The following is a 22987-nucleotide window of genomic DNA, read 5'->3' as shown; positions in this document are numbered from 1 at the left end:
AGCAAGTCCTAACCACAGGTTAACATATAGTCACTGAAATATTGTTGAAACTATAGTTATGTAAGCTAGCATCTAAATAAACTTAAGCTAGCAAGATGCTAGCACTACATACAGTATAACTTTCACAGACTGCGAGTACCATGATAACAAACATGAATGTGAATATAATGTACAGACAGGTGACAAATTGAAGGAAAAACCAACATAAAGTGTCTTAGTAAGGTGTTGGGCCACCATGTGCCACCAGAACAGCTTTAATGCGCCTTGGTATTGATTCTACAAGTGTTTGAACTCTATTGGAGGGATGGAACATCATTCTTCCAAAATATATTCCCTCATTTGGCATTTTGATGATGGTGGTGAGCACTGTCAGTCCAAAATCTCCCATAGGTGTTCAATTGGGTTGAGATCTGGTGACTGTGAAGGCCATAGCTTATGATTCACATCATTTTCATACTCATCAAACCATTCAGTACCCCTTGTGTCCTGTGAATTGGGGCATTGTCATCCTAGAAGAGACCACTTCCATCAGGATAGAAATGTTTCATCATAGGATAAAGGTGATGACTCAGAACAACTTTGTATTGATTTGCAGTGACCCCTCCATCTCTAAGGGGACAAGTGGATCCAAATCATGCCAGCAAAATGCCCCCCAAATCATAACAGAGCCACCAGATCCCCTCACTATAGGGGTCAAGCATTCAGACCAGTTTTTCCATTAATTTGTCACCTGTCTGTATCAAAAGATTTTAAACATTTGATGTACAAATCCATTACAAGCATCTAACAATCAAAAATAGTTAAAGTGTTATAATTTAGCTGAACCATCCCCAGCTAGCCATGTTAGCGGTGTGGCTCTATGGATAGCAATGTCGGTCAGTTGTCCACTTTGGTCCAGACTGAAATATCTCAACAAATGGATGGATTGCCATGAAATCTGGTACAGACGTCTATAGTCCTCTAAGGAACTATCTAAATAACCTTGGTGATCCCTTGATGTTTCATCTAGCGCCATCATAAGGTCACCTTCAGATCACCAAATCAGTGCTTACTAGGTATAATCATGGATGTAGGAAAGGTCAAACAAGGCTTAATTCAGATTTTGGCATCACAGTGAGTATTACATTGATCTAAGTTGTATAAAGACATGGTTTGCAAATATCCTAGATCCTATTTAATGGTGATTGGTCCCCCTCAGATTTTTTCCTGCAGCCAGATAAATTCCCAGAACTAAAAAGTTTAAATTTTTAAGTTACAATTAAAGAGTGTTTGTCAAGGAGCTGATATGGCTCTAGTGGGTCTTCAAAGCTACCGTTAGTGTCTAATTAAATGCTTGCTGTGGATGTAAAACCTGGCATATTGCTGATTTTTACACGCTGCAAGTTAAACTGACACTCAGATTATTTTACTGTGCATGTCATTAAAGTTCAAATCAGAGTAACTGAGCAGAAAAGAATGGCTTTGGGGTCACTAAACCCATGTGCATCTCCAGAGATTTTTGTGCTGTGTTTCCTCCCCACTGTCCTCTCTATCCACACACTGCAGGTTACCACTGTCCTTCCCCCTGGAGGGCTGAGGTGAAAACTTGAGTGATGTCCCCGTCTAAGAGCGGCCCTCTCACTTTTACACCAGCCTCCCCATCGTGCTCCCGGCGGGAAATTCTTGTCATGCACCGAGCGCGTGGCACCAATAAACGCCGCCGCCGGTGATGGCTCCTTGTGGCGGGCGAGGCTGAAGTGCTCTCAAATGTGGCAACAGTGTTATCGCTCAAAACGGCCTCAAGTGGAGGTCATCTTCAAGCTGACTGTCTAGAAATCTGTACATGTGATGCATTGCAATTGCACTCTCACCCTCAAAGCTATCAATTTCTTCTTATAAGGTCTTTGTGTGTCACTTTTAGCTCATTGGCATGGATCGAATCTTGAACTTTTGGGGGGAAAAAAGGAGTTCTAGGAGTTGTGAAAAGACCTAAAAGTCCATGTATCCACCATGTATCATAATAAATCCACTGCACACTCAAGAAAATGAAATCCACTTTGAGATAATTCTTCTGAATCATATATTCATAAATATTCATTGACAAATTAATATACCGAGACATCAAAGCGTCATTGACCAAGGTCAGTGTAATAGAGAGAGGTGTGTGTATGAGGGAGGAGGAGTGAGAATTACAGTTGTAACATTTCAAAAGCTTAAACAATTCTTCAGAAAGGAAGTAACAACCCTAATATAGTTCTACCCCAGTTCTGTCAGCCAACACTCTGCCTGTACGCCGTCTTGCAGATATGCTACATCTAATAACATAAAGCATCAACAAAAACTGTCAAGTGGCTGTTGTAAGGAATTTAAATCAAAACCAGAGCTACTGTAGTTGGCTTCATTATCTATAAATAACACAATCTAAAATTCTCTATCTGTGCACATCACATTCTTGGAGAAGTCTCTGGTGGTGATACTATAGCACTTACTTTAGGAAACTGCTTGACTGGTATTAAAACTTTCTGGCCCAGTTTCATGTTCTTGTTGATGACGACGTCGATGAACTTCTCCTCTTCCTTCCCCTCGTCTTTCTGAATTTTTTCAATCTCTGCAAACAAGGAGATAGAAAAGTAATGAGTCAGTGTTGGCAAACAGGAGATATTCAGGTCTAGCTGTGAATGAAAATGTTCAGAGGTCAAACATTTTTGTCCTCAGTGGGGTTGAAACTAACGATTATCCTTTTTCACAGAGGATATTTTAACATGTCACAGTGTGAAAAGCACAGGTATAAATAATAAACATAACGATGGCTGAATCCCTTCTTTGATTTCAGGGTATTGTGCACGCTAGCTCACTGTCACACTGTTGTGGGTTACTGGGACACTTGAATAGAACAGAGCCATCGTTAATATTATTAGTAACACCTGTGCTGTTCCTTCTATGACGAGTCAGAATGTCAAATGCTATTAAACAGTTCAGCACTTAATAAGCATATTCACTTTCTTTTCCAAGAGTGAGATGAGAGGCACATAACTATGTGAAACCACAAGCTGTCATTTTTACATTTGACATACAACGTGTTAATTGGTGAGCTTTAGAGGTGTTGGCAGGTGTGTTATAGAACCTTGTAGAGAACCAGGGTAGTCAGTCTTTATGCTAGGCTAGGCTAACCAGATGCCATCTCCAGCTCCATACTAAATGAGAGCTGAAACGATCAGTCGATTAAAGGATTAGTCGAGCGATAAAAAATAAATGGCAACAACTGAATTAAAAGTCAGTGGTTTCAGACATTTTTCACCAAACATTCTTTGCTTCCAGCTTCTCAAATGGGAGGGTTCTCTGCTTGACTCTTTTCAATCATTGTTAATTGAATAGCTTTGGGGTTTTTTGACTTTTGGTTGGACAAAACAAACAAATCAAAGACTCACCCTTGGGCTAAATTGTGCTGAGCATTTTTTAAATTTAATTAAAAAATATATATATTTTAAAAACTGGACAAATAATCAATGAACTAAGAAAATATATGACAGATTAATTAATAATGAAAATAATTATTAGTTACAGCCCTATAAGTAATGCACAGATGAGTTTGGTATTAATCTTCTCATCTCATTTTCAGAAAGAAAGCAAATATGAATGTTTCCCAAATTGTTGTACTATTCCTTTAATCTGGCGATTTCTTTGTTGTTGTTGTTTAATCTGCTAGTCCCCAGAAGGACAATTTTCATACAATTTTCCAGAGGTGACATGTCTTCAAAGACATTTTTTCCAACCAATAGTCCAAAACCCAAAGATATCCAATTTGCAATCATATAAAACAAAGACAAGCATCATGGATGAGCTGGAACCAGCAAATGGATTGGATTTTAGCTTGAAAAATGACAATCGGTTAATGAATTATCATAATTGTTGATTAATTTTCATGGACACTAGCCTGCAGATCTGCCCAACCCTTTTTAGGCTGTAGTAAACACATCCTAACAACACTATTTTAATTGACAATAAATATTAAGTCCCCTCAGCATCATTCGTCTCACCTGTTGGCTGAGGCTCCATCACCATAATACTTTGTAATTAAAGCAGCGATATCAATTTACTTGCACAGACACTACATGTACCAGTGTCCCTTTCAAGTCCCTTATTTAAAAAATGATGGGGAGGACACTGAAGCTCACACCTCCGGCTATTAAAAATATTGGCTGTCACGCTTCTACTTTTGGGAGAGGTAGACTTTGATGTATTTAGAGATGTAACCTTGAACGTTTAATCAGATGGATAACATCTGTGTTTCAGTGCCAGGAAAATGGTTTTGCAGAGAAGGCAGCTGAGAGTTGCGGGGAGGCTACGACAAAGACTTGCGGCTAAAAGCCCAGCAGGGGAAAGGGTGAGGCAGAGGGCGAACTCCATCACAGATTTATTTCTCATGTGCAAAATGATTTTTGAATGGGTGGAGAAAAAAAAAAGATTACAGCGGAACAATCATGACGCTTTAGGTTTTCAGTTCATGTTGTATACAGATTTTGGAAAATCGCTTCAGAATCAGGTATGATGGTGATTAGATTCAAGCAAATAAACTCTGACATACACAATCAGATATACTATATACCCATTTTTTTCAATTACACTAGGTCAGAAATGAGCCAAGCATATCAGCATTGCAAACTAGCAACTAAAAAGGCAATTGTGATTTTTCAACAAAGCTCTGCAGCTTTACATTTGCTGAAAGTAATTAAACCTTTGATGTGAGTTTTAACAAGGATAAAAGAAGTATCAGTAAGATGGAGATATCTTTAAGCTTCAGTTTATCCCAAGGGGGGCAGAGAGTGCACACGTTCTGAGAAAAGACAACATTAATATTAATGCATCGCCTAGCAACATGCCAAGACAGAGTTTCCTCCCTCCACGAGGCGTTGTCCTCAAAACATTCAGGCTCTGATGTATTGGGAGATTGTGACTGAGATTGTGTTTCAACTGCAAATCGTCAATTTTTCTCTCTTTTTTTTTTCTTCTCAAGCTTGCAGCACAATTTTTCCAGCTTGCTCACTAAGAAAATCTAACATTTCAAGTCCAAATAGACCCCAACAGGGCACGGCAATCAATCAGCAGGTGTAATAAGCAGCCAAACTGCAGCTTCAAATGAGCTCACCCTCTGAACATCGGTAACACAGAATCAGCTGGCGGGAATTTACTAACCACAGTTCTCTCAACAGATCTTGTTTGTGCCGCAGTTTATGAGGGAGAAAATGTGGCAACGTGAACTGAGAACCACCTCCATCTCCGAGTCATTAACAAGTGTTCAAAAGAAGGAGATTTAAACATGCATCACTGTCACAAACACAATGGGCCTGCTGTTTTCTTTTTCTTCCCTGCCAGCTCCATGAGATTCTTCTTCGAGTGCAAATGGATAGTGAATAGCGTGATATCATAATCTGGTTGTTTTGAGAGGTGCAAAACAAACCTTTGGTGAATCAGAGCCTGAGAATGCTGAGACTCATTGAGAAATATCACCAGAGATACAAAGTCATCAACAATCTTGTGAAGTTATGTAAAGAATAAAAGGAATTCAGTGGGTTAATACAGCTTTTAAAGCTAATGTGTCTCAGCTCCCCCAAATGGAATGAATGAAAAAATATTGAATTTGAAAGATTTCCTGAAGATACTGTATGTTCTGTTTGACCTATGGGCTCTGGAGGAGCAACTTGGCCTATACAGTGTTGAATATCTATGTACATCCCCTGATTCTGCAGAAACATATTGCTTTTTCTTACTCCTAAAGAGCAGAGCATTCCTTTGCTTCTATTCAAGTCTTGGAGGAGCTGCAAACTTGTAACATATCTTATTCTATCCTTTTGATTTGTGAGGCTCCAAAATGGTTTTACCTTTCCATCACTTTTGTTCAGACTGAAATATCTCCAATACTATTGGATGGATTGCCATGAACTCATGACATGAAATCGGACATGATAACATGATGACAAGGATAAATGCTGATGACTTTTGGTGATCTCCTGACTTTTCTTGTAGCTCTACTATGGGGTTGACATTTGTGGTTTTGAGTGAAATGTAACTATTGGATGAAATGTCATTACATTTTGTACATACATTCATGTTTCCATCAGGATGAATTGTAATAAATTTTCATCTAGCGACATCATCAGGTTGAATTTTAAATTTGCCCATACTTGTACTTTGCACTCAGTGCTAATCAGCAAATGTTGCTAAACTAAGATGGTGAACCTTCTTACCTACAAAAAAATCGACATGTTAGCATGTGAGCATGCTAGCATGTAGGTCAATGCACCACTGTGACTAAGTACAACCCACATTGTGAGAAACCACTATTATCCTTTAATCTTGGTTATAGTAACAAACATTTTGAAACCTCACAAATCAAAATTATTAAAAAATGACACTGTATCTGTTGCACATTCACAGCTGCTCTATGGAGCATATGAAAATTATAGAAATAATAATCTTCAGTAAAAAGAAAAAACCAACATGTTTCTGCAGCAACAGCCCTCATCAGGGGAACAAGTTGTACATACATATTCAGCAATATATAGGCCAAGTGTCTCCTCTGGAGCCCATAGATCAGAGAGTCAAACAGAGTGAAGCATAACTTAAGGAAATCTTCAAAATTCAATATTTTGTATATTCATTCCATTTGGGTCTCGGAGCAGCTGAGACACACTGGCTTTAAAAGCTGAATTCCTTTCATTCTTCACGTAGCTCCACGAGTCGACATTGTTGGTGAATGGTAGATGAGTATTAGCATAAAGCACAGAAACCCTAACAAATACAAATGAGACTTTGTAGCTTTGTGACACTTCTCAATTAGTCTTAAGTTTTCAAAGTGCTTCCAAACACTTTTGAAGGTTTGTTTAAAACCTGTCTGATAGTCGAACTGTTGATGTGTCATGCTTAGTTGGACTTCTTGTTGGGGATGTTGGTATGTTCCTAGATCTCGGCAATTAACTACAGTCCTACCTTCATTATTATAGATTGCAGTAAAGATATGAAGTTAGGATGCACGTTGTGAGAAAAATAGAATTCATCCTTTAAGCAGAGAGCTCCAGCAGCACCCTACTTTTTACACCATAATCTGTTTTTCCAGATCTAGCTCTACTAGTGTGAGGTTGTTTAGGGACTCCCATGAATGAAATGCCAACTTTACAACCTTTGCACACATTAAAAATATATTTACGGTCTATAAAATGCATTCGCTCGGGTGAGGACACACCACAACAGGACACCATCCCTGCTGTCTGCTGTCTATCAGAAATGGATTCACTTAAAAGCAGCTCTGTGATTTAGGCCCTCCCATTTAAAATTCATAAGATGGGTAGATTTTGTAGGATTATGCATGGCTTCAGCTGCGTGCTGGAGAGTTGAGTTGGTGACGGAAGCAATTGGGTCATTAAGTCTGCCAATTTCATGTTGAGATGTGAGATATATCATACATACAGTATCTGGACACCGGATCTTGTTACTGGACAAGACAGAGGGGAGATTCACAACTAATAGGATCGTGTGTCACTTTGTTATACATGTAGTGAATGCAATGCAACTCATTCTGATCTGTAATGCAAACAGAATGCACCTTTTCTCTTTTTTCAGTTTATAAATGTAAATCTTTTCAGTTTATAATTCAGTTTATAAATCTTTAAAGCTGCGTAAGAATTCTATGAAAATAAAATTACGTTTTATCTGTGTAAACCAGGAAGTGAGGCTGCAACAAACTTTCTTCTCCATCATTTAAAGGCTTCACCCTGTTTACCCAAATCAACTTCTCTACATTTATTGCATATTGTCAGCAAGTGATGAATTGAAACCTGAAACTGAAACATGAACTGTCTCCTAAACTGCTATGAGCAACCCCCTTATAGAAAGAAAACCTTTTTCTGACATTTTTGAAACTAGATTCTAACTTTGAACACATGAAGGTAAAAGGGTTTGAGGCACCCCGTGGCTGAAAAGTTGAGGTGCCCACCATGAACCGCTACACATCCCTGTTTGATTCTAGAAGGGGATTTTGTTGCATGTAATCTCTTTCCCTTCACTTCCTATCATCTCTCTATTTTCTATATTTTATCAGTTAAGTAAAGTAATTCTCGTTGGGCCTCTTTAAAGAGAAAATCCAACTACCATATTAACCATTCTTGCGATGATGTGTTTTTATGATTTTTATGATGTTCAATAACTGTTTCCTGATGCCAAACACCTGTTGATGATAATGGATGTAAACTGTGGTAACTAATTCATAAATAAAAACTGATACACAACTGACTTTTGCGTGTAAAACAAATCCACTGAACACATAACTGACCTCTGATGGTCATGTTCTTTCATTCACCCAGTGCATACTGTACAATTTCCTTGAATGCACTGAGTGAAAAACAGAGAACACCAATGTATTAAAAACTTTTTTTTTTTCAAATCTGTCCCTTGCAAGTCCCCCACTAGTGCCCATACTTACCGATATGCACATTTGCAAGCGTGCACATAATACACAGTTTGTCAATGGTTTTATGCTATTCCGCAAATCAACAGCTGGTGGCGGTAATGCGCCAAGCAAGAAAAAAGAACAATGAACAATGCTAACATTTTTTTTTTTGAGAAAAACGCATGTAAACATAACAATCGACTAAACCAACTAATCATTGCAGATCTAGAATACATGCTTTACATTGCAATATGAGGAATGCTTTCTTTTCACTTTAAGACCTACCTTAGTTTCATTTCCCATAACGGATTGCCAATAATATCAAAGCGGAACGAGCCAGTGTTAGTTTAATTTACATGTGAAAAATAGCACTGGTTCAGCAGTTCTCTAATAAGGCAGTCTGGGTGCCCTTAGTGGTGCCACTTTGGTAAACAATATGTGTGAAGCAAAAGTTCACAGCTAACAAATATAATGAGAACTACATTCTCCCCGGTGTATGCACTGATTCAAACACTAATTATCCAAGAGCTCACAGTGTCTTTGGATGTTCAAGGGATTTCTAACACCAGTTTGTGTCTCAAACTTGGAATTAACTCGACACAGACTTTGAATTATAGATCTAATGACACCTTTTATGCTGTGATCGAAAGCTGTGAAGGTAGCATGGAAATGAATGAAAATCCAACACGTGTTTTCTTTAACAGAGCGAGTAGAGCCATATAAACCCATATCATGGTTCAATTTAGTGGAACTGACTGGCACTTTGAAATTAATTGTACATAAAAACTGTTTCATGCCACAAGTTTTTGTTGGTGGCTCAACCAAAAGGTATTTATCTAGCTTTGGTATTTATCTAACTGTAGTGCCCCCTGGCAACGTATGCTTCTCACAGAAACCTTTTAACTGCAGTAAAGACAGGCTGTCAGGAGTTATATCAGCCTTCATGTAGTATTAATAGATGTCCCTTTGGTATAAAATAATAAGAAAAACATTTGACATTTCAATTAAGAAACATGGTATGGTATCTTTCACAGTCTTTGATGTGAAGTGTTATGTGTTGAGTTGCATTTGTTATCTCTAGGCGATGTTGCCTGCATTCCTAATCATTAATTTTTTTGTTCTTCATTTGTATTTTATGAATATTATTATTTATTTGCACCACACTCATTTCACCACTACACATACTGAATGCACCTGCATAGAAAAGCTTAGCTCTCAGTGTGCTGCCTTGCGTAAATAATTGAATTGAAAATTGGAAGACAGTGAGTTTCTCTTCTGCTCCAGCAAGCGTCTGAGGCAATAAAAGCATATCTTGTCTAAATAGCACAATTGTAGTTTATCGGCAGCTTTCCGGCAACTGATGCTGTATGCTGTTGTCTGCTGCAGACGACTCATTATTTTGTTGTTTTGCAATTACGGATCAAATGAATGAAATGCTCAAACAGGAATGTTGTATCATTATTCTCATTTTCCAGTTTCTATCCACCAGAACATGCTTATATAAACACAATAAAAGGACATTGAGGTTACTCAGAAGTAGAAATGTTAAAAAAAAATCAAGAAAGAAGCTTGTTAACAAAATAAAACTTCCTGTATACATTTACAGGTGCTGAAAACCTATTTTGAGGCCCACTTCTTAGTGTGAGCAATGGGATCCTACATGGATGGATGGATGCATGGATTTTATATAAAAAAGTGTGAGTGTTAAACTCTTAATAAATAACTATGGGGATTTCTTCCAAGACAGCCAAGTTTTAGGGGCTTTAAATACATCTCAAATACGCTTCCAGTTCATTTTAAGTGATTGAATTATAGCTGAAATACAGCAATTATTCTAAACATAAATAAAATGTATTTTGCTGTCTAAATGACAAAAGTCATTCTAGGCATAACATATCCAAATCGACATACGTGTCTAATCTCAAATCCAAATTATATTTGCATATGAAAATGAAATTAAGAATACTACCATTTCCCAGTTCAATAAATATGGACAAACAAAATGTTGTTTCTTCATGTTATAAAGACTAGAATGACTAACTGCTGAGGGTTTTAGTCAGTATGGTCAGTGCCAGAAACAGTTTGCCCCACACACATTTCATGTGTGCTACCAGTGTGACCACACACATTTAGCGTGAATCATGGTGTCAAGGCTGTGACCCTTGAAAGAGAAATGCTAACGCTCAAAAAAAAAAAAAAAAAAAAAAAAAAAGCCTCAACTTGCTCCTGTCCTGCTGAAATCTCAATTTCACTCTGGCTCCTCCATTGCCTTGACAAGGTCAGGCTGGCAGCATGAATTCGTCTCGCCCCCTAATCTGGAGATTACATTCTCGGCGGCCGGGCAAGGCCCTCCCTCCTTCCCTTCCCTTTCTGCCTCTCTCCCTGCAACCCTGCCAGCCTGGCTCTCAACTGCGAGGTAACGAGCCAAGACTCGCTTACAGTGTAGAGATAATGTCCACGGATTAAGACAGAGAGCCCCTCGAGTGGTGCCTCTTTCATTTCAGTATCCAGCCTGTGAAGCATCATAAATACATCCAGCCAGTCGGGGACTCCATTCAGTGGATCTCTGTGGAAGTCAAACTCTGTCCTCTTATGGAAGTATATGGTAGCATATGATCTTAATCCGCCAAACTCAGTGGTATTGGATATAGCATTAGACAAATAAAAAAGTACATTTTCACTGCAAAAATGTAGGGATCTTTTGGGATGTTCTTGTCACCCTCGGGGTGAGTCACAAATTTAAAATGGTTGAATAAGAACATTAAAGTTCCCTGAAAATGCCCTTGGGTGGCGGGGTTGTTAAAAGTGCACAAACTTGTTTTTTAGGATCTTTAAGGGTTTTACTCCTCTTAAATATCCCAAAACTGCCACGGGCTTCTACTTTGTGTGACATCATTCCATATTGTGTTGTTTGATTATCATTACGATAGTTGCAGGGTGCATTTATCTTGGCACCTGTTCGTTTAAAGGCATACTTACAAGAGGATTATCAAAGTGCTCTCAACCTGCCAAGATTTTGCTTTACAAATTTGCCTTCATCCATGAAACCATGAGCAGATGCATTAAACAGTAAGGTGTAATAGGTAGCAGGAGGTTTTTTAGGATAAGACATCAACTGTTAGTGTTATGCAGGTATCTAGCAGTTTTACGTGTTTCCTAGAGGTCACATAAGTTTTAAATAAAATCGTATTAGCAGGAATTACTAAACATAAACATGTATGGTGTGTCCTTAAAAGGTTTTTCCCTACTTATAAGCTTCCAGAGTTCCCCTGCCTGCATGACAACTGAGAGAGAAAAAAAGAGAAGAGAGAAAAAAGGACAGAAAAGAAGAAACTAAGTTCATTCTCTTATACAGTTTTTTTTCTAAAAAACACATTAGCATCCACATTTCCAAACAGCAGGTCAGGGAGGCAGATTGCTGTGAGGTTCAGAAGAATCCAAGACACATGAAAGAATGTGCATATGTTTGTGTGAGCATCACTTTTTAGCCATAACCCGACTAAACGTCAAGACCCACCTCCTGCTCCTCAGATGATAAAGATGTCAGTGGTGCAATGCAAATATTGGAAATCAACACTATGATTTGGTGAAGTTACCATATTACCATTTGATAGAGGAGACTTTTTGGTTGATGGCTTTTTCTGAGTTATTAAACATAACATGAAACAACACCAAATGTTTGAGTAGAAACAAATACTACTGTTCATAAAAATTAAAAAAGAGGCCTCAGCCTCTTGCTACAAAAGTGTTAAGTGCATTTATGAATCTTATATAAGAATATTCTATAGCTTGCTCAGTGTGTTATATATACTGTACAGTGAGTGTAAGTTTCAACAAACATTTCATAGAACATTCAAAACTGTAGCCAAAAAAATGCTGAATATGAAATGAGTTTGAGTTCCCTAAAACATCTTATATAGGTTAACAGTATTCCACCATACATAATTCAAAATATTTTTCATCATGAAATATTCTGTTTTCTCACAATAGATGAGAAAACAGCAAACTGCTCTGAAGTTTCCACTGAAACAAACTCATGTTCTACAATTGAGGGTTTTTAGATCCTTAAAAGAAGTTAAAGACACAGTAAAATGAGGTCTTTCCATTATGAATTGAGTATAATTGAAAACATCCAGCAGCTTTCCATCAACCAAAGCAGACTAATTATCCCTCTCTGTTACATGGCCAAAACATCAAGGCCTCTTAAAGTACATATCTGCCAAGGTGCCATATAGGTAGTTGTCACCAAAAGTTACTAGGGCTGGAAATGGACTGGAAAGGCAAATTAGACTTCCCAAATCCCCAAATGACCTGATGCAGTAAAAAATTGATACAGATAAAGCTAAAAATAGGGACTACTGATGGTGCACAAACAGCTACAAAATCCCACAGAGACAGACAATTGAGTGATAGCTTCAAGCATCACTATTGACTGAACTTTGGTGAAATTGTGAACAAAAATAACATTTGAAAATGTTTGATAGGATACAGCCACGCTGCAACAGCAATGGGAGTGAACACAATGGCTACATTTTATGCTAGCTAGGCAGCAACATAAGGTTTAGCTAATAGCTCCTTGTAATTTCTTGCACTGCCACAAGAGGCTGCACATGGGCAAAAGTTTCTGTGAGGAGAAAGTGTTTTGTCCATGGTTTTTAAGCCCCCAGGAAGAGCACTGGGCTTTGAAGCCAATTTGATATAGTGGCCAAACCATGGAATTACAACTTCTGGGTCTGACAGGGATCCAAAAAGCATTTTTCCCACACACAATCATGGGAAAAGGAGCAGCTGTAAAAGAGTAAATACATTTTTTTGAGCAACACAAGCCATGTGAATTTATTTGTTTCACTATCAGAATTCGATTCATTTGGTCCAATAACATTTGAAAAGTCTAGAAGAGCCACACGATTGAATTGTTTTAACCCCATTCAAATTAGCCAGAGGGCTAAACCAGAAGTTAGCTGTCTTAGCCAGTGGAAGTCTCCGGTGCGCACACTCTATGGGCCCAATACACCCATAGAGTGTGGACAGCATGCATTCATCTGAGTAATTTCTTTACAGCAGGAAGTGGCTTTTTTGGCTTCGTGCACCACTGAGCAACTTTCATAGGAATGAGCGGGGCCCCACCTCCAACGCTGTATCCAGTTCTCTTTATTCATCCATGGTGGCTTTACAGAAGCGTGACAACTCAGTGATAAGACATAAGTGGAAAAGAAACATCCTGCAGAAGACAGCTGGGTCTGAACATAGTGAGTTTTTACAAGTATTCCACTCAAAGGCCTAAACTCTGAAGACTGCAGCAGTTTTACAGCAGCATTTTAAAATGCAGTACTTGCTTTTAACTAAGCAGTTGCATGCCTTTGGTACGGTGGCCCCAAAGTACGAAACATATACAATAGAAAAAACATTAAGAAAATGCAACAAATAGTAAAACACATACAAAAAAACACAAACAAAGTATCTACACAAAGTATATATATTATATATTATTATTATATTATATTCATAATAACAATGTATGAAATTGATGACGAGAGAGGCATTGCATGTAGTGATGAACCTAAACAGAATTATCAGCAACACTGCAGCTCCCCTCGGCTTTATGGCGCTTTATAGCAAGTTTCAGCTCATTGTTTAGCTGTCTGGCTGCAACTGAACTGTTTCATTTGACTCTCACTGCTCTCATAGTTTTATTTTCAGCCCCAGCAGGCAGCTGTTTTCTGGGAAAAAACACCAAAAACCCACTGTAGACTACCTGCTCAGCACTAAACAGACACAGTTAGCGACTAGCTGGTGAACATAGCTAGGAAGATATTTCCCTAAAGAGTTAGTAAAACTCAAAAACAGAGCTAAAGGAGAGTGAATACTGGACTTACATTCACCAGTTGGACAGAAACACGACTATGAATGAATGATAATGATGCTCTATAATTGCTAGATGCGTAAATAAGCAACTGTTTACTAACAAGTTCAACATATTAACTTAAAAGGTGATAATATGTTAGTCTTGCGTTAGCTTGTTTCCGCTGCCCCCAAGTGGCCAAAAAATCAGTTAATGCAGGTTTAAGAAAAATGTCCTTCAATTCTAAAAATGATACAAATAGTAAAACACAACCTGTCCAAGGGTGAGAACACAAACACAAGACAAGAAAAAGCTGCAAAAGGAGAAAAGCTACAAAAAGACTTGATAAATCAGAAGTTTTCCCAGTTGTAGGGTGAGCACTTGAATTACTGTACTGGTAAGTACTTTTTAATGTACTTGTGCTTATTAATTTTCCATAACACACAAAGTATCCAGGCAAGTATGTGATGAACTATGCATCTGTGTTCATATAAAGCAAGTATATTGTAAGCCTACTGCAGAGTGACCCGTTGCACCTATTTATTGGTGGGGATAAATACAGTAAGACTGACAGAGAGGAATGCTTTTACAACAAGTAATGGATATGAAGTGAATAAATAACATGTAGTGACACTGTGTAGAGTACAACATTACTGCAGGATCTTTTTAGGCATTTGTGGTAAGGGGAGCTGCTCAATCAGGTGTAGATTTGGGTATGGATGGTACGGACATGTCCCTACCAATATCAAGATGTGTTGCATTGTCCCTACCAATATTTTTACCAGTCACAAACAATCCAGTCACTTTAACTCCATGTAATGTTAACAGCAAGATTTTTGCAGAGTTGCCAGGTTTTGTGTTTTCTGCAAAAAAAAAAAAAAAAAAGTGTGCTATTATGATAAAGAATGAAAGAGCAGGATATGGGAGATACTCAATCTGATGATCTGGCAATCCTCAACTTCAAGCTGTGCATTGTTGACTAGCAGCAGCAGCAGCAGTAGCAGCAGTAGTGGAGTCAGTGAGGTGGAGAACCTGAAGTGGTTAGTATTTAAACATTCCAAATGTCACAGAATTGAAAACGACTTGGACTGGTTAAAACTAAGATCATTTGATATTATATCTAATTTCAGGCATTAGGTGTTGTTGGCTAATTTCTGATTGTTGCTTAGACATACTGTTTAATTACACAACTGTACGACTGTTGGTGAAAATTCCTCCCAGAAGCAAATTAAGACATCTGTTCCTTTTTAAAGAAGATCCAAAGTGTCAGTAACAGCTGAGCTTGGTTAATAAGAAGAAGTTAATGTTCTGTAATCAATCCAAACATTAATCTCTACAGAGACTCTTTATGTGGGTATGTGTGGGCGCACATGTGCCTATGAAAGAAAAAAGAGTGATAGAGAGCTAGTACACATACACAATTACTTTGGCTGTCGGACAAAAAAAATGCCTACCACATGACTCAGAGGTGGACCACATGACTGGCTGAGATCTGATACTTAATAAAAGGCCTGTATGATCCCAATATATTGGTCTAACACTCAAAGACACACATTTACTGTTCTCTGCTCAGATTACAGTTTAGATTAATCACTGTCTTTGTTTAGCAATCCACAGTACCAAAGAGCCTGTGATGCTTTTTCTTCATTAGACTATCTGCAGACCACTGTGTACAACAAAACAGCAAGCCCCAGTGAATGAATGTCCTGAATGAATAGAGAGAAAGTAAAAGGATGGAGCTGTAAAAAGATAAATTATATGAAACATGTATTAATTAACAATAAATCATCTGTCTGGTGACACCCTAACCTCAACATTAAACTTGTTTTTTTTTTGGTGGACCTTAACATGAAAGGACCACAGCATGGCCACTTTTCCCACAATTAACATGAGCTGATGTTTATCGGTTCAACATCCCTTCGCCTAATGAAGTTTCCCATAAAACTGTCATTAGGCTGTGAACGGGTGACGGGCCGGGGAGGGGGATTTGAGGATGAAAATGAAAACTGTGCAGCTTAATGTACATCATTATCTGTGTCTCATCTCAGGCTGCATTATCAAAATACACTGAATCATCATAACTCATAATGACCAGACCACCTTCATTTTTTATTTCAATTACTCATTGAGTGTCAATTAAAACTGCAGACAAATCCTTGAAAGCGTGTAAGTGCCTCATAAAAGCATTCTGCGCTGGTTTGGATCTACACACTCTGCGTCTCAGATTCTGGTAAATAGAGAAATTCATTTCCACACCAAGCATTAGGAAAACATTAAAGGGTGCGTGAGTGGTTATGATATTATCAGATCCATATTATTTTCTAACATTTTGCAACATGGTGTTGAGCTAATACACTGCGTCTCAGCATCGCTTGTCCTCTGATCGTAACAAGCTCAGTCAAACCCTGTTCCTAACTGAGCAAAATCAATTAGATTGCAGTTCGTCGCCTTTTCATGGTAGTGAGCATCAAACAATACGAGAACGAAAAAGATCAATATTGCAAATGAAATAAGGCACTTGCTGTTCTCCAGCGGAGATACACTCATTTCTACACAGAGATAGAGACAGTGTCTGGCATCAGCTGCGAGGGCTGGCAAAGACTCGCTGGATCAGCTCTACAAACACATCCTCTGTTGTTTTATTACCACAGATTATCTGACAGTTTTGTATTTTGGATTAATAGTCAATGCCGCTGAGTACATGATCACACAGTAGATATACAAGCCTAAAATCAGTCCATCTCTGCTATTCATTTAAACCCATTACACTGACTGCTAGTATCAGGCAGAAAGGTGCCTGTTATAAATGCTTTTCAGTGTATTTTTCTCTATGTTAGCTCCTCAAAGAGGCACAGATTATTCATCGCAGGTGAACTCACATCATTATTCACAGTTTTTAAAAAAAGAAGACAGATTGGTGCTTCTGGTATTTAAACATTTCTTTAAGGTAGATTGAGTAATTTCAGTGGGCAGAACCCAGCATCCAGTGTTTTTCTGGCAAAGAAAATAACTAACTTAAAGTGGCACTCCGCCGATTTTACACAAGTTTCAGTTTCCCAGTCACGAGGAGTACTACTCAGCATGTGATAACAGTTGTAAACTGTCTTGTGTGGCTCTGAAGGGAGCTTTCAAAAGTAGAAGAGAAAAAATAGAAAATAAGCCTGACGACAGCATAAAGGTTATTTTTAAGCCTGTATTACAAACTAGGGGTGTGGAGTCTGAAAAACACAGGCATTTACCAGGCATGGAGGGTCTAATGAGAGATGCTATTGAGTTCCATTGAAAAGTAGGATCCATCCCATTTTTGAAGCTTGACCCACACTAGGGACCAAAAGTCAGGATATTTAGGCCTCCGCTGCTTTGATTTTGACCCTAACTTCATGGCAGTGCAGTATTAAATCACTGGAATACTCCCTTAATTCCAGGGAGTATTCCAATGAAACCCTGAAAGGCAAAAGTGAGCACTGTTGCTACTCTTTGGTAACATAGAAACTAACATTAATTATGTAAATTAGAAAAGTGAAATCTTAATTAGTATTAATTATTAAACATATACATTATATAGTAATACGAACAAGTTCAAACATTACAGTATGTCACCAGTTTTAGTGAATCATTAGCTGTAAAGACCCTGTGGAACAAAAAGCTTAGTGAGAAAGGTTATTTAGATTCCACAGAGGAAAAGTGCACCACATAAATGGTAAATTCCTGCATCAATTCCTGCTCTTGCTCATGTTCTCTCTGCTACTACTGCAGCATTAGAAATAAGCTGTGGCTGGTGCACACATAAAGTATGATGTACTGCAGGACAACATGCTGACTCCAACTGCTTATGCCACAAATGTAAACTTGCTTGTTTTTCATGAACAGAAGACAGCTGGCTCATTCAGGAAGTCAATGCTGAATCTGATAGACTTTAAAATATGACTAGAATTTACTTTCACCAAGTGGAAAACAAATGGTGATTGATACTGTGTGTAGCCTGTAGTTAGCAAGCAGTGATTGGCTCCTATAAAGATACAAGTTCAGTAAGGCAGAGTTAGGCATATAGAGAAGTGGTCAGGAACATACTGTTATACTTATATAAAGTGTAGTATAACATGTTCTTTACATGCCAGGCTCTCTTTGACTGTACTAAAAACAACCATAAAGCCACGAACCTTGGCTTAAAATACTAAACATGCATGTACAATATCAAAGTTGAGTGTCTCTTTGAGCATGAACAAAAATCTGAGTGATGTTCATAACTATTAGAAAACCTAGTTCAAAAACAGCTCATTTGGATGCTCAAACCATTTTTCAGCTGTGGGGGCGTGATCAGATCACGCCTGGCTCAACTCAAGTACCATTTTATTTTCCATTCAATCAGTAAAACATTTTACTGCCATGGAATAAACTACCAAATCTATCAAACTGACCCTACATGGTGAGAAAGCTTGAATAATTCACTAACTAACAAACTAGGTTAGACCACCGAATCTGTGTTTTTATTTAATTATACCTCTCGGAGCATGGCGCTAATCATTCATTTTCCATTCACTTACATGACAAGGTTAGCATTGTATTTTCTATGTGAAACTTTTGAGCTTATTATAAACTACCCCAGTAGTCTGCTAGTTATCTTGACTAATCAGCTAACTAGCAGACCAGGGTAGACCAAACATATCTGTGTTTTTATTGAACTATAATTCCCAGACTAAGAAGCTAAGTGTTTTAGCATCTTCCCTTCTCCTACATGAAATGGTTAGCATCAGCTTTGCTGTGCTTCACCTTTAAGCTACTTATCAACTCTGTAATTTATACAGATTTGGGTGGTATACCCCAGTCTGCTAGTTAGCTAACACAGTAGCTTTCCAACCGTGTCAGGCTAAAGCAAAAAGTGCAGTGCACTCAGCTTGGTGAGATAACCACATCAATCATCTTTCTCCTAAATATATTGGGCAAACATTTATTACATAATTAAAATCCTTGCTTTGCCACACCTAACTGCAACCCAGTAACAAGGGAAGACAGAGAGAGACTTTATAAAGAATGACATAGCAATGCACTTAAAAAGTATGAGAACATAGCAAAGTCTATGTTCTCATACTTTTTAAGTGTTTACTACATTATCCCAAATTACATAATTAAGAGCCAATCATGGATTCGCCTTTCCAGGGGCTTTAAGTTGCTTGCTCATCGCAGTTTTTTTAAAAAGTGATTTAGAATGATATGGAAGGCAATTGTGCAACACCTTGCGTTGGAATAACCAGGGAATCTTGTAATTCTCTTTTCTCTCTTTTTATCTTAACATCATTTCCTGTGTAAAACTGAGAGTAAATACATGGGAAAGGAGCCAAATAAGATTATATCTTGTGAAGACCTGGCTGTACTACAGTCATGCTGTAGTGACAAATCTTCTTTTTTACGAATGACAAAATAAGTCTGCATTTCAAAGTGTACAAATACCTTTCAGAAACATGCAGTATATGAACTGTTTTTCATTAAAGTAAATTGTGAAATTACATTCTGAGACACTGAAATCCGATTTTTTTTTTATGAGTCAAGTCGGAGAGATTTGACTTATGTTCATTTCTTATCTTCCTATTAACAGTGCAATAAAAGATTTACAAAAACATCATTAAATGTAGTACCACATGCTCATTATGATCCCAAAAAAACTGCAGATGTCTTCATTAGTGAGGCCTTTTCAAATGGATGTCTTTCAGAAATTGCTGATATTGGAAAACTAACCCTAAAAATAATCACCACTTACTCCCAATGACAAAATGACCACTACTTTAATTCTCCTCCTCACATTCTAACTGCACCTTGCAACATTAACACCAGAGTACTATTGCAGATAAGAGCACCTTTTATGTAATGGGTTGTGAAGAATTCATAATTGCTCAAACATAATACTACTTAGCGCTGTTATGTATTTGCCTTTGACTGGCCGGACCTACTCAAGTGCAAAGAATAGCAGCTGTGGAGCAGGTAACATGTAAGCAAAGTAAAATAAGATCTAAAAGAAAATGTCTTGATTAAGCTGGAGTCAGACATTTTGAAGTATACCCAGATTCCTAAAAAGATTCCAGCCTTACTGCTCTGGGAGTAGACCATGACAAGTTTTACAGTTATGAGGGAGGTCCTAATGAGTCTCAGAAGGGTCTGAAAGGGGAAGAGAGACTCCATACTGCCTTGACAGAGTTGCTTAGGCCAGCTGCATGGATGATATGCCTCCTATGAGGGAAGAAATCCCTTCTATCCCTCCTTAGCTCTTATTTTCTTTTCCTTCTACTTCCACTTTGCACTTACATGATCCTTCTATAGTCACATGAATATTTTAAGGCCTCTAAGGCTCCGAAACCTTTGCACTCCTTATTTTTGATTGTGATTTTTCTTTTTTTTTTTGCAATCCAGGGAACTGAAGCTCATTCTACCCAAAGCAAAGTCATTCAGAATCAATGCATCAGCTTAACAGCTAAAATGTAAAATGTTATAACAGTGATGTGGAAGATGTCATCATTTGGGCTTCTAGATACACAGTGGGAAGCTCAAACTTACAATTTATAGATGCTCACTAGAAGAAAATGTTTTGACCATGAGCTCAGCTCCGCAGGGGAAGGAAAACCAACAGCTCTATTCTGTGTTTGTAGAATACAGTCCATTTCCTTTCCTGTTGCCCTGTGACAGGTCGCCCCTACTGAGACTGCTACAAGACAGAGATGAAGAAGAGGAAAAGCTCATTAAGCTGCTTAATGCATATGTATCTTTATGTCATCCTCCTCTCAATAAATTGATACGCAAGTAATTAGTTATTCATGTTTGACACATAAATGACGGCAAAACAGAATAGTTTTCATTTCCCTGTTTGAAATGACCCATCATGTCATTTCCATATGACTCATCAGATTTTTAGGTAATGTATATGCAGAGATTCTCTAATGAGTTCAGGAACTAATTAAATAGTTAGGTGATATTTTCCACATTTCTTTTGCCAAACCTCCATTACATGACTGTCAAAAGTTTAATTACAAAAGGAGATTAAAATGATTTCATAATGATCAAATATTAATACAGCGAGTGTGATCATTTCTCTTTGCCCTCATATTTCTTAATAATAAGTTCACTTGTACGGGATATTTTTACTCCCTTATCATTTGTCTGCGGGAGACTTGACCCCAATAAAAAGGCACGGACAAATTACTCCAGATTAAGCTTTTGTCTGAAGTTTCAAATCATCGGAGTTATTTATGTTTATGATCATCTCTTATTTTGTAGGGATCTGATTTTACGAAGACAAATGTTTCAATTGAGGGATTTCATGAACAGGAACATTACTCTTTTTATGTATTCCTCACAGCCATGGACACAGTTTGGACAACAGTGAAAAGTACTTCAGCGTGCCTACTCAGTGTCCCATGACAGCATATAGAGTTACAGTAAGTGATATCCTTGAATGGACAAGAAATGGATACACACAGTTCTCTTATTTCCAGGCAAGCACACTGAAAGCATTGTTCACTTTTACTTTTCTGTGCACCTTTCACTTTGAAACTATAAGGCTACTGAGAATGGGACACAGGTGCTAATTTTAGCAAAAAGAAACAGGGTGGTGAGCTATCACTGGGACAGAACACCGCTGAGATTACATCCAAGGTGGACGAACACATGTTTAATCTGCAGTAGCAAATTAGGATGCTAAACATTAGCCTATGAATCATTAATTCAAGAGTGGAATTACATTCACACTAATTACTGTAGTTTGGTAGCTTCATTTATTTTACTTTTGCTTGTTTAACTTGCAAATCTGGAGAATTAACTTCAGGTTCCCCTTAAGCCACTCACTGGAAACTAGAAAGTAGTATAAATTTTATATTAAATGGTATCACTATATGACCACAACACTGTTATTTGATTCTTGTGCATTGGTAGCTATTAACAAAAGAAACAGTACTTAAGCATTACTGAATAATAATAAAAACAGATATTTTTGCCATTGATCATAAATGAAATAATGACCTACGATGTATAGACATGAGTCTATTATTCATATAAATACGACGTATTAAGCTTGTGTCTTTTTTTAGCATGTTATGGGAGAGACTGCATGAACAAATGTTTTTGGAAAGCAAGTCTGGCTGAGTGTAGACATCACAGTGGTATATATCTTCTCATCTGACTCTCAGCAAGACAGCAAATAAGCATATTTCCAAAAACGTCAAACAATTTCTTTAAAGGTTTAGGCGAGCATTACAAACACAAAGTGCCTTATTTTAATCTCGCAAGTGCAATGTTTGTAGCAGCGCAAAATGCAATATAGAATATAGATCAGTGGGTGTGGTGATTAATAAAACACTCTCAGCCAGTCACATCACTGGTCCCACAGCTCTGAAACAGCTGAGCCAATCACAGTGAAGCATGACAACAGCACGATAAATAGAAAAACGCTCCAGGAAATCATTTTGTTGTGCAACATGCAGAGCAGCACGACATAAACACACAGCAACACACGTCTGCAGCCAGAGGCAGCGGGTGTGGAGGGTGTCAGTTAATTAGTACAATGATAAAAAATCATTTATTAAAAAGGACAGTTTGGTGAAGTTGTTAAAATGATGGTCACATCATATAGGAACTGATGTGACACAACAGCACCGAAATACATTTCAAGAATCAAACATGAAATGCCGCTTTTGCTAAAAAGAAAGTTGGAAAGGAGGCGATGATGAACAGGATTGATG

At 37.9% G+C, this 22987-nt stretch overlaps 1 protein-coding gene across 1 annotated transcript in view; it reads right to left on the bottom strand.

Moving 5' to 3' along the window:
• khdrbs3 (KH domain containing, RNA binding, signal transduction associated 3) overlaps positions 1-22987 on the bottom strand; it is a 106630-nt gene that overhangs the window by 53216 nt on the left and 30427 nt on the right. Inside the window, exon 2 of the mRNA XM_067611528.1 lies at positions 2469-2587. Coding sequence (XP_067467629.1) covers positions 2469-2587 — 119 coding nt within the window. The remainder of the gene's footprint in view (positions 1-2468; positions 2588-22987) is intronic.

The sequence above is a fragment of the Thunnus thynnus genome, chromosome 15 (genome assembly GCF_963924715.1).
Source record: "Thunnus thynnus chromosome 15, fThuThy2.1, whole genome shotgun sequence".
Classification (NCBI taxonomy): Eukaryota; Metazoa; Chordata; class Actinopteri; order Scombriformes; family Scombridae; genus Thunnus; species Thunnus thynnus.
Note: the sequence above shows the minus strand (reverse complement) of the source record. Positions and strands in the feature narration are given on the sequence as shown.